The 14,784-nt window shown below is 45.5% G+C and overlaps 1 protein-coding gene across 2 annotated transcripts in view; it reads right to left on the bottom strand.

Annotated features, from left to right (window-relative positions):
• The window catches only part of AKAP12 (A-kinase anchoring protein 12), a 101,704-nt gene extending 87,292 nt beyond the window's left edge, over positions 1–14,412 (bottom strand). For both annotated transcript variants that reach the window (XR_009605348.3, XM_060616898.3), the window contains exon 1: positions 14,089–14,412. Coding sequence is in view for 1 of the 2 variants with exons in the window: in XM_060616898.3 (XP_060472881.3) it covers positions 14,089–14,250 (162 nt within the window). In the remaining variant the exon portion in view is untranslated. The remainder of the gene's footprint in view (positions 1–14,088) is intronic.
• Positions 14,413–14,784: the final 372 nt, after the last annotated feature.

Below are 14,784 nucleotides of genomic sequence, written 5' to 3'. Positions count from 1 at the left end.
CCAATCTGGGTCCCGCTGAGAGGGCTGTCTCCTCAACCTATTCTCACGTGGCAGGGAGCGAGAAAACCACCCACCTGCCTCTTCTTGTGAGGTAACTAACCCCATCACGATGGTTCCACCTTCATGACCCATCACCTCCCCAAGGCCCCGTCTCTTAATACCATCACACTGAGCGTTACGGTTTCCGCACATGAATTTTGTGGGGACACTCCGTGCATTGCATCCTCTGTGTCCCCCCCCTTCCTGGTACCTCAGTCCGTGCTCCCTCTTGCCTCCGGACCTGTCACGGCCGTGCCCCTTGTCCAACACTCAGCTACAGTACGGTTTCCATGAGCTTAAGTCCACAATAAACAGTGGGCACTGTGGCCATATGTAGTTGCGCGAAACCGGGCCGGTCCCCTGAGGTGCTTAACACCCACTGCAAAGAAAGACCCTCCCCCCCCCCACCCCTGTTCACTTAAAAGGAACTCTCTGATCTTCCCTTTCTTTGTAAATATACCTATGCATAGCCCATTATCGCTTGCATACATACTCTTTAAATAAAAGGTTTGAGTCTGAGATTCATGCAATTAAGGAAAAAAATAAATAAAACCCACTTAATCACATCTATGGCTTCGCAGTCACTAACCTAGAGCCTTACCTTTGTTTTGGTGTTGCAAGGTGGTCTGCTACTTCTAGACCAGCCCTCCTAGAGGCTCAGAAGTGAATCCAGCCACTTAATTTGCCGGAAGACTAAAGCACACTGGGTAACGACGAAGCAAGGAGCCAAGGATCATAGGGACGGCTTGAGAAACTTTCTCTGACAAATGTAATACTTTAAACCATGACCTAGTTCCCTGAATACTTAAGCATTCTTTGCATTCCTTCCTCTCCTGGAGGACTGTTTATCAGGCACAGTTCCAAAAGGGACTTGAAATCTCCCTCTCTAGATAACATTGTACGTCCTCTTTGGTCACCACAGACTCTGCATATAGGACAAAAACCTTCTGAGCATTCAAAAGATCTAGTATGTCTTTAATTAGTGTGAAAAGAATAACCGACCTTCGTTTTAATCAAAGCAAACCAGCTTTCTATATCGTAACTGAGAGACCTAAAACTGCCATCGTACTGCATTTAAAGTTAACTGAAACTCTTGAAAGTTTTACAAAGAAAAAATATCAGCTACAAAACCAGATCAACTGGGGATCTGCCCCCAGTCCTGTCAACTACTTTCTCTCTAAATTTTACACACTCACTTTTGTCAGGATTGGAGAAAAGATGGTAATAATCAAGACTGATTTAGTAAACATTAGTGGTGACATTTTCTACTGGTTTTCACTAACTTTCTTCATGGAAAACAGAGCTCAAGAACAAAAATTTCCCTTTAAATATTTAGATGAACACTATAGGAGTCCGAAATTCATGTCTAAGTGCCGAGTCACTGAATTACACACCTGAAACTAACGACACTATGTTAACTGGGATTCAATTAAGAACTAGAGAGAGAAAGACAGAGAGGGAAGCTCATGTCTGAATATTAAACATGTCATTTCTAAAATAATGAGGAAAAATTCATCATAGAGAGCCTGGCTGATTCTTAGCAATTTCCTATAGTTGACAAACAAACCTATCTCCACCCCGGCCCTCCAATGTACTACAGTGTATATCGACTTTAAATGCAAAGCAGATAGACCACATCTAAGGCTGAACTTTGCACAGCCTGCAATTTGTTATGGGTATGGAGTAAAACTGTTATCCAAATGAAGGATAACTTCAAACCGAAGTTTGTTTCTTTCTCTCTCTCTCTCTTTCTTTTTGAGAGACACAGAGAGACAGAGCACAAGCAGGGGAGGGGCAGAGAGAGAGAGAGAGAGGGAGGCACAGAATCCAAGCAGGCTCCAGGCTGAGATGTCAGCACAGAGCCCGACGCAGGGTGCGAACTCCCAAACCGCAAGACCATGATCTGAGCTGAAGTCGGGCACTCAACTGACTGAGCCACCCAGGCACCCCTCAAACCAAAGTTTCTTAAGACGCATTCTACAGTTTGCTAACTTAGTGAAAAATTATCACCTAGCACCGAAAATGTAAAAAAAAAAAAAAAGATTAGAAGCCATTAGAGACATCAATAATCCTATTTTATGCATCACAACAATATATATTTTATGGAGTCAGGAAATCTATCAGGGGTGCAAGGTCTTAAAAAATGTCTTTAAAAAACACGTTTTAAATTAAAACGGTCAATATCAGGGAGTGATGATAGAAAATTGATCCTTGCTGCAGACCAAGCCCACGGTGTGTAATGGCTCAATTCAGTATAAAATCATGTGCTCAGACACGAAAAATGGCGAACCATAAATCGTGCCCTGAACAAAACCGAGGGCAGGCAGTGGAGACGGAAAAAATCACAAAGAAGGGTCTTCTTTGAAAGTAAAGGTAAACATTCCACGTTACCTAGATTCCTTGCCTACAAGTGGAAGGAACGTGAGTCAACCATCAGAGGCTGTCATTTTAGGCGGACCCGATGCGCTGGGGTAAAAGTCCCTGCTGTATACAGCAGTGGGTCCGATAGCTGTTCAATCCACTGGCATCTGTTCTACCTAGTTTCCTATTAATATTCACTCTTGTTTCCACTTTGTCCACAGCCACGACCCTAAGTTGCTTATACTTGGCCTTCCCCTAGGCCTCCCACCTGCACCACCCAGTGATGCCATGGTCTCTGCTCTGACAGGGATGGCTGTTACAGAAATGGTATTGGTCTCATGGGAGTCCTCTGTCATTCCCTATAAAGTCTGCTGCAAACTTCTTTTTCACAAGTCCCAAGTTGTTACTACCAAGTGATGTTCTCCCTTTGGAAGATCCTCTCTGCAGCATAAACCGTGGTTTGGCACGGGACATTTACAGCGATAGACAATGAACTGCAACCTACACCGTGAGGGGAACGTTCTTGCCTGTCCCAGGTACTCTGCAGGCTAAGTTTTGACCGCTCAGGTACTGTGGGCCACCCGCATGCAAACCCATGCCCTGCACCCAATCCCCACTGGGTCCTGAGTATCTGCTACATCACCAGATCCTGCAAATGTTATCTGGCACCACCTCCCCGCAACACCTTTTCTGGCCTCATTCCCCACCCGCCCCCCACCCTCCCATCCACCCATTCACGTGACACCCGCATCTTCGGTTCGTTCTTCACGAGCGGCCCTCCCTGGCTCTCCGCTGCCCGTGCAGCATTCCCAACAAGCTCTATGCAGCCTGCTCCTTCCATCTGTCCCTTACAAGCATGCAGCTCCTTTATCTGCTGGTCCCTCTGGCCTCCCAACTCATGGCCTCATGCACCTGCAACACTTTCCAAAACGTCTTCTCTCTACGGCAGCTCTCTGGACAACTCACTGAGAAGACATGTACCAAGTAATGGCAATTCTTCTATTTTCTATCCAATTTAGTTGAACCGTTTTTATGGAGTGTTTCCTAGAGGGACCCTCTGCCCTCACTCAGACTATGAGGTACTCAGATAAAGCTGAGCGTTCTCATCTCTCCGTTTCTCAAAGCATCTAGACCAATTCCTCTCACCTGGTAAATGGTTATGGAACACCTACTTTTTTTAATGTTTGTTTTTGTGAAAGAGAGACAGAGTGCGAGTGAGGGAGGGCAGAGAGGGAGACACAGAACCCAAAGCAGGCTCCAGGCTCCGAGCTGTCAGCACAGAGCCTGACATGGGGCTCAAACTCACAGACTGGGAGATCGTGACCTGAGCCAAAGTTGGACGCTCAACCAACTGAGCCACCGAGGCACCCCTACACTTGACTATTTTTAATGCAAGTTATTACACACCAAGAAAAATTAAGCTTAGAAGGTAACGTCTGCTTCCCACTGACTTTTTTATATTTACGTACGTATAAAATCACCATTGCCATGGCAGACCAGGGTAATGTGGTGTCCCTGGTGTGTCGATGGGGACCCCCAAATGTGGGGCAACCAATGGGTGGAAGCCAGTGGCACGGGAAGGTGAAAGGATTCACCAAGGCAGAACAAAGGAGATAGGAGTTTGTTTTTAAAAAAAAATTTTTTTTTAATGTTTATTTCTTTTTGAGAGAGAGTGAGAAAGAGGGAGTGTGAGTGGGGAGGGGCAGAGAGAGAGGGAAAACACAGAATCCGAAGCAGGCTCTAGGCTCTGAGCTGTCAGCACAGAGCCCGACGTGGGGCTGGAACTCACAAACCTCGAGACCGTGGCCTGAGCCGAAGTCAGACGTTTATTAAATACACTGCAGGGGAGCGGCGGGCAGGAGAGCAAAGGCGAGATGGTCTGCAACAAGGCAGTGGGTGATGGCTGTATTTGAAGCAGGAAGGTGAGGAGGTTTGGGGATGTGTGGAATTTTCCCTTTTTTGGTAACTGTGCCTGCTTGTAAGTAGCCCCACTGGTCAGTTAGAGCCCATGGATATTTTGAGGTGGGTGGCCTGGTGGGCCTGTCTGTATTCAGCCTGGTGGTCCCTGTGGGCCCTTGTGCCTCGATCGGTTCCACTGCTCAAGTTTGTTGTCTAAAAGCGGCCTCTACAGGTAACACTTGAGATGTAAAATGTAAACCACAGGCTAGCTATTGTAACTGATTACATTTTTAGCCACTCCCTTAATGCTTTTAAGTTACTATAATACGAATAAACACAGCAGGAAATTCCTTTTAAGAAAAAAGAAATCAGTAAGCAACAGATTTGTGCATATGTGGGGAAACTCGAGTTTTAAACAGAAGTGACTATTTAATCAGTAGTCCTGGAAACAAGAGGTAACCGGTATGGCAAATAAATTTGGATCTCTCCCTCCAGACATAAAACAATTCATTTCTAGCAAGTGTGTGGAAAGGAAAGCTTGTGACTTTCTTAGTCCTGAGCTCTTGGGGTTCTTTCTTTCCATCCCCAGTCCTGGCACCGTGCCTGGAGTAGAACAGAGAGTAAAGACATGTTTATGGAATCAAGACTGAGTAGTCACATGATGAGCAAGGCCAGAACCCTATTCTGATCATCCACGACTTGGTTAGGTTTTAAGATTTCTTCAAGGATTTCTGCACCAGCTGAATACCATAAACTCAGCCCTCAGCTCCTTTCCACTTACCCGGCACGGCAGAGGTTTTAAAATTGACAAATGAGGGAAGAGGTTTAAGAGGCTCCGGGTGGAAATGAAAATGAACATTGACAAGAGGCTCCTCCTTGCTCAGAAAGGATAATGGCATGGAATTCAACATGTATTTATCCTGCATAGCACATTCCATTTAGAAAAGCCTCTGCTGGCAGCACACTTCTTCTCAACGCAGTAGAATCAAGGACGGAATTATGTAGGAGGAATATTTCCCTTTATTTTCTCCTGAAAATGTGAGGGGCGGAATACCGGCTCTTCCAACATCATCTGAAACGCTCCCTCCCACCCACACGGGCTCTAACCTCGGTCAGTCTCTGCTGTCATCTTGGCCTGGACCACTTCTCCCTGGCCCTCTATGGGCCCCTATAGCCTGTACCTCCTTCCTTAAGGCAATGCCAGCCACAGCAGGCAAATCAGAATACCTGGTGAGCATTAAGGTGCTGATTACCTGACCTTCCAGTTGCCCAGGATTCTGATTCAATGTGTCTAGGATGTGAAAGCTACCAGGTTACTGAATTGTGCAACCCGGTTCACAATGTCTGCACATAACAAACAGAAGATCAGCCAATAAGTGGCAATAATCCTCCCCTTCTTAAATTCTAGCTTGTCTCATTTACAAATCAAACACTTTGACATTTAGTAAGTTGGCATTTACTAAAACCGGAATTAAAGTTAGGCAGAATGAAACCACAAGGCTGTCCATACTCCACCCTACTTTTAAAAAAAAAATTTTTTTTTTAATGTTTATTTATTTTTGAGAGAGACACAGAGCATGAGCAGTGGAGGGGAGGAGAGAGAGGGAAACAGAATATTAACTAGGCTCCAGGCTCGGAGCCTGATGCGGGGCTCGAGCTCACGAGCGGCGAGATCACGACCTGAGCTGAAGTCGGACCGACTGAGCCACCCAGGCGCCCCACCCACCCTGCTTTTTAGAAAACATCACAGACAAGCTGCCTGGAAGACAAAAACCTTTAAACTCTCATGAATCTGTGTATTAAGAAAAATCTAACATGGTCTGGGAAAGACCTTGTAGTTTCTGTGCTTTGAGCACCTATCTTTTTTCTGGGAAATCACATTTATTGCAGTTAACAGAGGAAGGCTATAGCTTGTGATGGGAATGAGAACAGAACCCGGGGCGGGGGTCTTCAGTCTATTGTTTTCCCAGGAGTGGAATTCTGCCGCCCCCCAGTCCCAGGTTCCAACATTTCATGGATCAGAAGTATGAAGAAATTTCTGGCAACTAGATGACTTTAGATTGTTCCCAGGGGAGAAATCTTATGATTGCTAAAGAAGTAGATCACTGTCCAAGTAAATAAAATTAAGACTGTTTACGAATTTGGGAAAAAATGAGTAAACACAAGTAGTACTTCGGCCACTTTTTTACTTTTTTTTTTTTATAACGTTTATTCGTTTTTTTGAGGGGGGAGGGGCAGAGAGAGAGAGCGGGAGACACAGAATCTGAAGCAGGCTCCAGGCTCTGAGCTGTCAGCACAGAGCCCGACGCGGGGCTCAAACTCACGGACCTCGAGATCATGACCGGAGCCGAAGTCGGACGCTCATCTGACCGAGCCACCCAGGCGCCCCACTTTTTACTCTTAAACTTGCTTTTCCTTATTTTGAATAACTTTGAGGTGGGGTGGGGGAGTCTTTAAAAATTAACAGTAAAATAAACCATAGCCTTTAATGTTCTGGAAACCAGTCTGGTTCGTGATCGGGTGGCATGGAGAGGAAAAGCATATGGCTGATATACGTGATTAAAAACACATCGAGGAAACTCAAGTGCCAACTTGGGTGCAGAGTAGCAAATATTAGCAAATCTGCCCTGCACTGAGGCAAATCATCCAAAAACTCGTGATCTTCAGAGTGGGGATACAGAGTGTCTCCCTGGAAGGTAAATTTAGCAAGGGCTATCTAAATTTTAAATGCATATAAATGCTCTGAGCAAGCAATTCCACCTCCAGAAATCTATCCTAGACACACATTTGCACACATACAAAGATATCAGAGCTAGGATATTCCCTGTGTCAATTTAACAGAGCAAAAGACTAGGAAAATGTCAATGTAAACACAGGGGACTGGTTAAACTTTTACTGCATTTCAACCCATAAAGGGAAAATGTATGTAGCCATAAATAAGAATGGGGATGGGGGGTTAAGGGGCACCTGGGTGGCTCAGTCCAATGAGTTCAGCATCCGACTCTTGATTTTGGTTCAGGTCATGATCTCATGGTTTGTGGGTTCAGGCCCTGTGTCGGGGTCTGTGCCGACAGCTCAGAGCCTGGAGCGTGCTTCGGATTCTGTGTGTCCCCCCCCCCCCCCCATCCCTCCCTTACTCGTGCTCAGTCTCTCTCTCTCTCTCAAAAATAAACATGAGGGGTGCCTGGATGGCTCAGTCAGTTAAGTGTCCAACTTCGGCTCAGGTCATGATCTCACTCCATGATTTCGAGCCCCATGTCGGGCTCTGTGCTGACAGCTCAGAGCCTGGAGACTGCTTTGGATCCTGTGTCCCCCTCTCTCTCTGGCCCTCCCTGCTCACACTGTCTCTCTCAAAAATAAACATTTAAAAAATTTTTAATGAAAAATAAGACATTAAAAAGTTAAAAAAAAAAAAAAGAACGGACGACTTGATCTCAGGGTCTTGCGCTCAAGCCCCACATTGTGTAGAGATTACTTAAAAAATAATGGACCTGTTCTTATTTATATACTCTACATGCATAAAGTTTCTGAAAGAACATGCAAGAAACCATCAACTTTGGTTTCAAACTATCCACAGTGAATGCTTGGTGGCTGGGAGGTGACAAGAGACTTACTTTTCACCAAACTCTACAAATCCAAGTTCTTAACCACTAACATTTTTAGAAAAATAAACATTAGGGACTCCCAGATAGCTCAGGGAGAACGCGGGACTCTTGATCTCGGGATTGTGAGTGCGGGCCCCACGTTGGGTGTAGACATGACTTAAAAAAAAAAAAATCTTAAAAAAATTAAACATAAATCCTATTATGCAACGATTTTAAATAAAAATCATTTCAATAAGAATAAACAAGGACTTTTGATCTTATGAAGATGTTATGATTTAAGAATGTCAGATTATAGTCAGTTTTAAATAACTCAATTATTCATAAGTAATATGAATGTATGGATAATTGAAATTATTACAGATTATTAACATCTTCCCCTAATCCTTTTTAGAGTTGGAAACAAAACACTGACCATACAAAACCCTACCCTTAGGGTCTCTAAAAAAGTGCTAATTAGCAAGAAAATAACCCAAAATCTAAATAGACAAGTCAAATAAATATTATAGATTTTTAAGATTTCTCTTAAATAAGCTTGCACATTTATAATATATAGTGCTTCTCCCTTCCAAACTCAGCTTTTTTCATATTTCCTATTATTTTAAAATAAAACATTCTAAATTATAATTTTTTCAGGTGTAAGACAATGGAGTGTTGGGTTCAAGGATATTTTAGCTTTGTTTTTTTCATGAGATAAAAGCACTGATAAATTTTTCTCAGTGCTATAAATCTGAATTTCTTACTTCCTGAATAGACTGTCGCATACAGAATCACAGAGGCCAATGAGCTTGGTTTTCCTTTCAGTGGTATTCTAGAACAGTGAGTTAAAGCTGATGGAGAAAAAGAAACAATTTCATAATACCTTTTTAGTAGATGTGCTACCGAAGCGAACACTTCATAATACCTTTTTAAAGCAAAACATTTTACGGGTGCCTGGGTGGCTCAGTTCGTGGAGTATCTGACTTCGGCTCAGGTCATGATCTCGTGGTTCACAGGTTCGAGCCCCATGTCAGGCTCTGTGCTGACAGCTCAGAGCCTGGAGTCTGCTTTGTGGATTCCGTCTCCCTCTCTCTCTGCCCCTGCCCATCTCATACTCTCTCTCTCTCAAAAATAAATAAAGCATTAAAAAAAATTGAAAAATAAATAAAGCATTACATTGTATTTGTTTTATCAATTATCCTATAAAATACCAAACGAGAATAATCTTTATTCGCTTTAAAGGGATCTGAGGCAGAGGCTAGCTGACCCAAAGTGGACTCAAAAGCATGCACCGTCTGAGGCCTGTTCATCATGGAAGGAACTATTTCAAGTGGAAATCTCCACTGATCTCACACATCCACTAGCCTACAAGGCTGGTAGGGATTGAAGGGTTGGCATGGCGGTCCCCACAGGCTACCTATCCTAAGCGATCGTCCTTACACCCACATCTCCTGTGCTCTACTCAAAAGTAGCACCTCTTGGAATCTGGGAGAAATCCATAGGCACACAGGTAGCCTGTATTCACAAACCACCACTCTGTTAACACCTAATTCTCTCCTAGTCATTCTAAATTCTGGCCCTTTTATTTTAAAACTGGTGACATCATCACAGTAAGGTCATTTTCGTCCTCAGTTCCCATTTTGTAAACAGAAGGCAAGTGGGAGAAAGCATCCTACCTCAGGCTGGGAAGAATTAAGAAATGCAGCTGGCCAACTCAATTGTGTGCTCTCATGCTCGGAGGGCAAAGACATCCTTAAATCTACCAATCAGACAATGGATTCTTCTACTTGAGTACATCTTCATGTTCTGGTGATTCACAGCTCTTGTAACCAAATGGAACCATAACCAGAAGGAGTGAAGAGTCTCATCTCCCCACCTGCCAGGGACACTGGCCTCACCGTTGCAACTGACCGTTGCAACTGACCACTGCTCCGTTTCCAGCTCTGAAGTCATTGCTTGAGCAGGAAATACAAGAAGGATAATCCAGAGAATTATGATTGTCCAAACTTCACTTGGCTCAAGAAATCAAGATTTATAGGCATTCACTTTCGAACGTCCCCTCTCTGTAAAGAGAGCTTTCATACTATTTTTCCTTTCTGATCTTATACGCTAATAAATTTTTGCCTGCTGCTCAAAAAAAAAAAAAAAAAAAATTCAAGATTTCCCAGAAACTTTAAGTAAATGTCATGTCTACATTAACACCTGAATAAAAAAATACTCTTTCGAAGACAAACTTTTAAAAAGCAGATGATTGGGGCACCTGGGTGGCTCAGTCAGTTAAGTGCCCGACTTCAGCATAGGTCATGATCTCACCTTTTTTGAGTCCGAACCCCACTTGGGCTTTGCATGGACAGTGCAGAGCCCTCCTGGGATTCTCTCTCTCCCTCTCTCTGCCCCTCCCACATTCACACACAAGCACAAGCGTTCTCTCTCAAAAATAAACTTAAAAAAAAAAAAATTGTGAACAGATCCTTACACTTAAAGCCCTCCCCTATTAAAAAAATAATAAAAATAAAAACAGATGATTGGGGCTCCTGGGTAGCTCCGTCGGTTAAGCGACTCTTGATCTCTCCGGCTCAGATCATGATCTCACAGTTCATGAGTTCAAGCCCTGCATCAGGCTCTGCACTGACAGTGCGGAGACTGCTTAGAATTATTTCTCTCTCCCTCTCTCTACTCCTCCCCTGCTTGCTCTCTCTCAAAATAAACAAACTTTTAAAAAAATCTTTAAAGGGGCGCCTGCGTGGCTCAGTTGGTTAAGCGTCCAACTTCGGCTCAGGTCACGATCTCGTGGTCCGTGAGTTCGAGCCCCGCGTCGGGCTCTGTGCTGACAGCTCAGAGCCTGGAGCCTGCTTCAGATTCTGTGTCCCCCTCTCTCTGACCCTCCCCCGTTCATGCTCTGTCTCTCTGTCTCAAAAATAAATAAAAGTTAAAAAAAAAAATTAAAAAAAAAAATCTTTAAAAAAAAAAAAAAAATAGATGATTGAGGAATATGAGGCTTCATTTACTAACTGCATTGGGGTAGTCTGAAAGTCCTGCCCCTGCAGTGGCCAAAATGGGCAAGTCTCAAAATTAAAACTGATAAATAATTGATCAAGCCATTTCCCCTCAGAATTTACATATATAAGATTGTAAAAGATTGAAAAGATTCCATTTTATTGAAATATACCAGATAAACCCAGGACTTGTGCTTCAGTGCACCTAAATGTTAGGGTTGAGTAATCAAGTTTTAACACTCCATTTGACCTGATAGGAGTGATATTCAATTAGTGTAATGTCTTCTAAGAAGTACTTAGTAAATGGCTGATGACTAAAATTAACCACAAAAGGGGGCGCCTGGGTGGCTCAGTCGGTTAAACGTCTAACTTCAGCTCAGGTCATGATTGCGCGGTCCGTGAGTTCAAGCCCCGCATCGGGCTCTGTGCTGACAGCTCAGAGCCTGGAGCCTGTTTCAGATTCTGTGTCTCCCTCTCGCTGACCCTCCCCCGTTCATGCTCTGTCTCTCTCTGTCTCAAAAATAAATAAATGTTAAAAAAAATTAAAAAAATAAAATTAACCACAAAAAAAGAGAAAGTAAACTGGACTGCTAAATAGGCAGCATGCATGTCATATAAACATCACTGAGATGGAAAAAAAAAAAAAATCTGTAAATAGCTTTTGTGATCAGCATCCTAAGAGGGAAGGGGGGGTTGTATTAGTCTAAACCCCCAAATGTCCACACACCCAATCAAGAAAGCTCAAGATGTAATTCATAACTAATTCAACCTCAAGTGGTCTCCCTTGAGCCCCTTGCATTCACAATATTTTGTGCATTTGCAATTAAAGACAATTTGAAATTGCAATGCGAACAAGTCACTTTATTTCTAGAGAAATAGAAACCAAAGACCCCAAAGAGTTTTTGCCAAAACAGTCACTTGGTCTATGAACAACGTGTGGTTTAGTCACTGATACAAGAGGCAGATCACGATGAGATGGTCCAAGGTTAAATTGTAGAAAAAGGAGCATCCAATCAAAACCAGGGAGCCAGTACATCCTACACGCCAGGCAGCATGTCACACATGGGAGGTTGGGGGGGGGGGGGGGACACTTGAGCAAAAACACACATACGGTCCCTGTCCCGTGGAGCATTTACAACCAGGAGAACACTTAGTCAAGTCACTAGACCTACAAATGTGGGCACTGGTGCAAGAAGCCTGGCATGGCAGATAGGATTACTCGAAGGTCAGCAACTAGGGTTTAACAGGGCAAAGAGGGGAGGCAAGAGCTACGTGCTGAGTCATTCTTAATCAGGGAGTCCTTTCGAAAAGACAGGTTTTCAAAACCTGAGTAATAAATTTTGCTAGCTGAAATGAAAAACGACCCATTTCCAAGGAGACATGTAAGTGTATTGATTTGTCTCCAAATTGATAACTGGGCAGGATGCCAAAGAGTTCAATGATATCCTAGATGTTATTTAAGTAATTTTTTTTAAAGGAGGTGGCTTGGCTGCTTCAAGATGGTGGTGACTAGGAAAGAGGGTGGATAGGATTACGGAAGGACAAAAAGAGAGCCAAAGGAATAGTTCTTAAATGAACAAATTCGAGTTTACCAGATTTATTTAACAGATTAGGTATCCTATTTCAGCATGAACTGTTAAGATAACCTGAAGCAGTAAAAACCGAGGGGAAAAACGTCCCCAATTGCTACACCTTAAAACTACTTTCATTATGCGACTCTTAAATACTGCTCATGAGGCCATTTTGGCAGTAGTTGGCATCAAAAGGTGATGTACGGTGAGTATTAAAATGTGAGTCAGATCTCAATAGGATAGTACCTTACTTAAGCCTAAAGCTTAGGCACCTCTTAGAAAATTCGATATTCCAGGCAATTGGTACTTGGTACCACCTACAGCTCTAGGGACCACGGGTTTTACAAGTAGTTACAAGTTAAACGCTAGAGGTAATCTAATTGAGAGCACTCTCTCAGCCCAAACTAGACTAGGACAGCTAAAGAGGTCAGAACGATGACATCACAGTTGAGAGAAATTTACCTAGATTTCAGGGCGGGAGGTTGTTTTTCACACTGTAAACATCTACACTTCCTGGTAACTCTTAAAGGTCCTCACATCCTATATCCTCAGATACAACACATGGTATGTCCTTTTTCTTTTTTTTTTTTTTTTTTTTTTAGTATTAAATACGATTATTCACCGTCTTTCCATAAGATATCACAGGACAGGTTAGGTGCCGCCTTGCTAATGAACGCATTTGCTGGAAAATAGATTATGTAATAAAAACAAAATACAGCTACCCCAACAAGCCAACGTACTGGCGGCTGTAGCCGCCAAGAGTAAATATTTCAGCCTTCGTGACTTAAGGCTATAAAATACAAAATTTCCAGGAGGTTCAGCACTGCCTTCACAGACATGAGTGCAAGGAATGAATGCTCGCTTACGCCTCTGACCGCATCCTTTGAGAAGTTCTCACTTCTCCCCCAGTATTTGTTTATCCAATTGAGTCCACGGGCAATGAACTGGGCGAAAAGGACGACGCTGCCTTGTCTGCGAAACCTGTCATTCGTTCTGGAAGTGCAGCGTCTACCCAGGTTTTCTTTGGCTCGGAGCGAGCTACACCCCAGGCTTTCTCTGCATCAGGAAGGCGGTGTCTGCGCGAGCGCTGCGGCAACAAGACTGGGTACCAAACCCGGGCCGCTCCAGGCACAGCTGGTGCCAAGGACCATACGCGGCGCGGGGGAACCCACGGGTGGCTGGTCCACCCGGCTGCGACACGGGTCCCGGCCCGACAACAGCTGACTTTCCGCATCCGGGAGAAAGAGGGGCGGGGGGCCCAGGACCCTCGGTCGATAGGTCACTTCCCCCTCCCCCCGGACTCCCCCACGCAGCTCGTGCGTCTCGGGCTGGGTCTCTCCCACCGGAAGAGTGCGGAGAAAGGCTCGGTTAGCGAGGGGCGGGGGGCGGATTTTATCACTGCGGAAGGCGCAGTCGCCTCCTCCGGGGACCCACGACAAAGATGCAAGCCCGTCGCGCTCGCTGCTGCTCTGGTCCCACCCCCCGGCGCAAGAGACCCCGGAAAGCTAGAAAGAGGGGTGCGTGCTCCCGAGTTTGCAAATGGGCTGGACGGGCCGGGAAGTTCTCGCAGGCGGAAATCAGAGGGACCACCCTCCACCCCCCACCCCCCACCCCCGGGCAGGTGGTCCGGCGCGCCCGTACCTTGGTGGCGGGGTCGGCGGCGGCGATGGCCGGATCCCCCTGCGCGCCGGGAGCCTCCTCCGCCGCAAGGCCGCCGGCGCTGGGCTCGGGCTCGGCCGGCGTCGCGCTCCCCGCCTCCGGCTGCTCCGGGCTCCGCTGCTCCGTGGAGCTCCCGGCACCCATGGCTCTCCTGCGGTTCTCCCGCGCCTGGCTGCCCGGTTACACCTTCCCCAGATCGCAGCGACGCGGAGAAGAGCGAGAAGCCGTGAGCCCGCGAGGTCCCAAGAACGCCTTCCTCTCCCGCCGTCCTCCTCCGAACGCGCCCAGACTGCGAATGAACGAGACGCGCTCGCGGCAAACTCCTTAAAAGAAAAAAAAAAAAAAAAAAAAAAAAAAAAGCCACCTCTTTGCCTCCTCCTCCTCCTCCCCCTTGTTTTTCCCTCGCTTCATCACATGAGCACAGCCCCAGACACGCCTTGCAGCAGCATCTCCCCCCAGGCTGTAGGACCCGAGGCGCAGCCCGAGCCTCGAGCCCAGGTCCAGGCGGGCAGCCCACCCCGACCCCCGGGCGCTTCCCATTGCTCAGTGGGGACGGGAGGAAGACCCACGGTTGCAGGAGGGGAGGGGAGGGCAGAAAGCCCCCCGGGGCGATTGGGTTTGCTGAGGTTTATTAAGTGATTGAGAACCAGAGCTGCTGCTGCTGCTGCTGCTGCAGCC

The sequence above is a fragment of the Panthera onca genome, chromosome B2 (assembly GCF_046562875.1).
Source record: "Panthera onca isolate mPanOnc1 chromosome B2, mPanOnc1 haplotype 2, whole genome shotgun sequence".
In the NCBI taxonomy this organism is placed as follows: Eukaryota; Metazoa; Chordata; class Mammalia; order Carnivora; family Felidae; genus Panthera; species Panthera onca.
The sequence above is the reverse complement of the archived record's forward strand: the minus strand, read 5'-3'. Positions and strand labels throughout refer to the sequence as shown.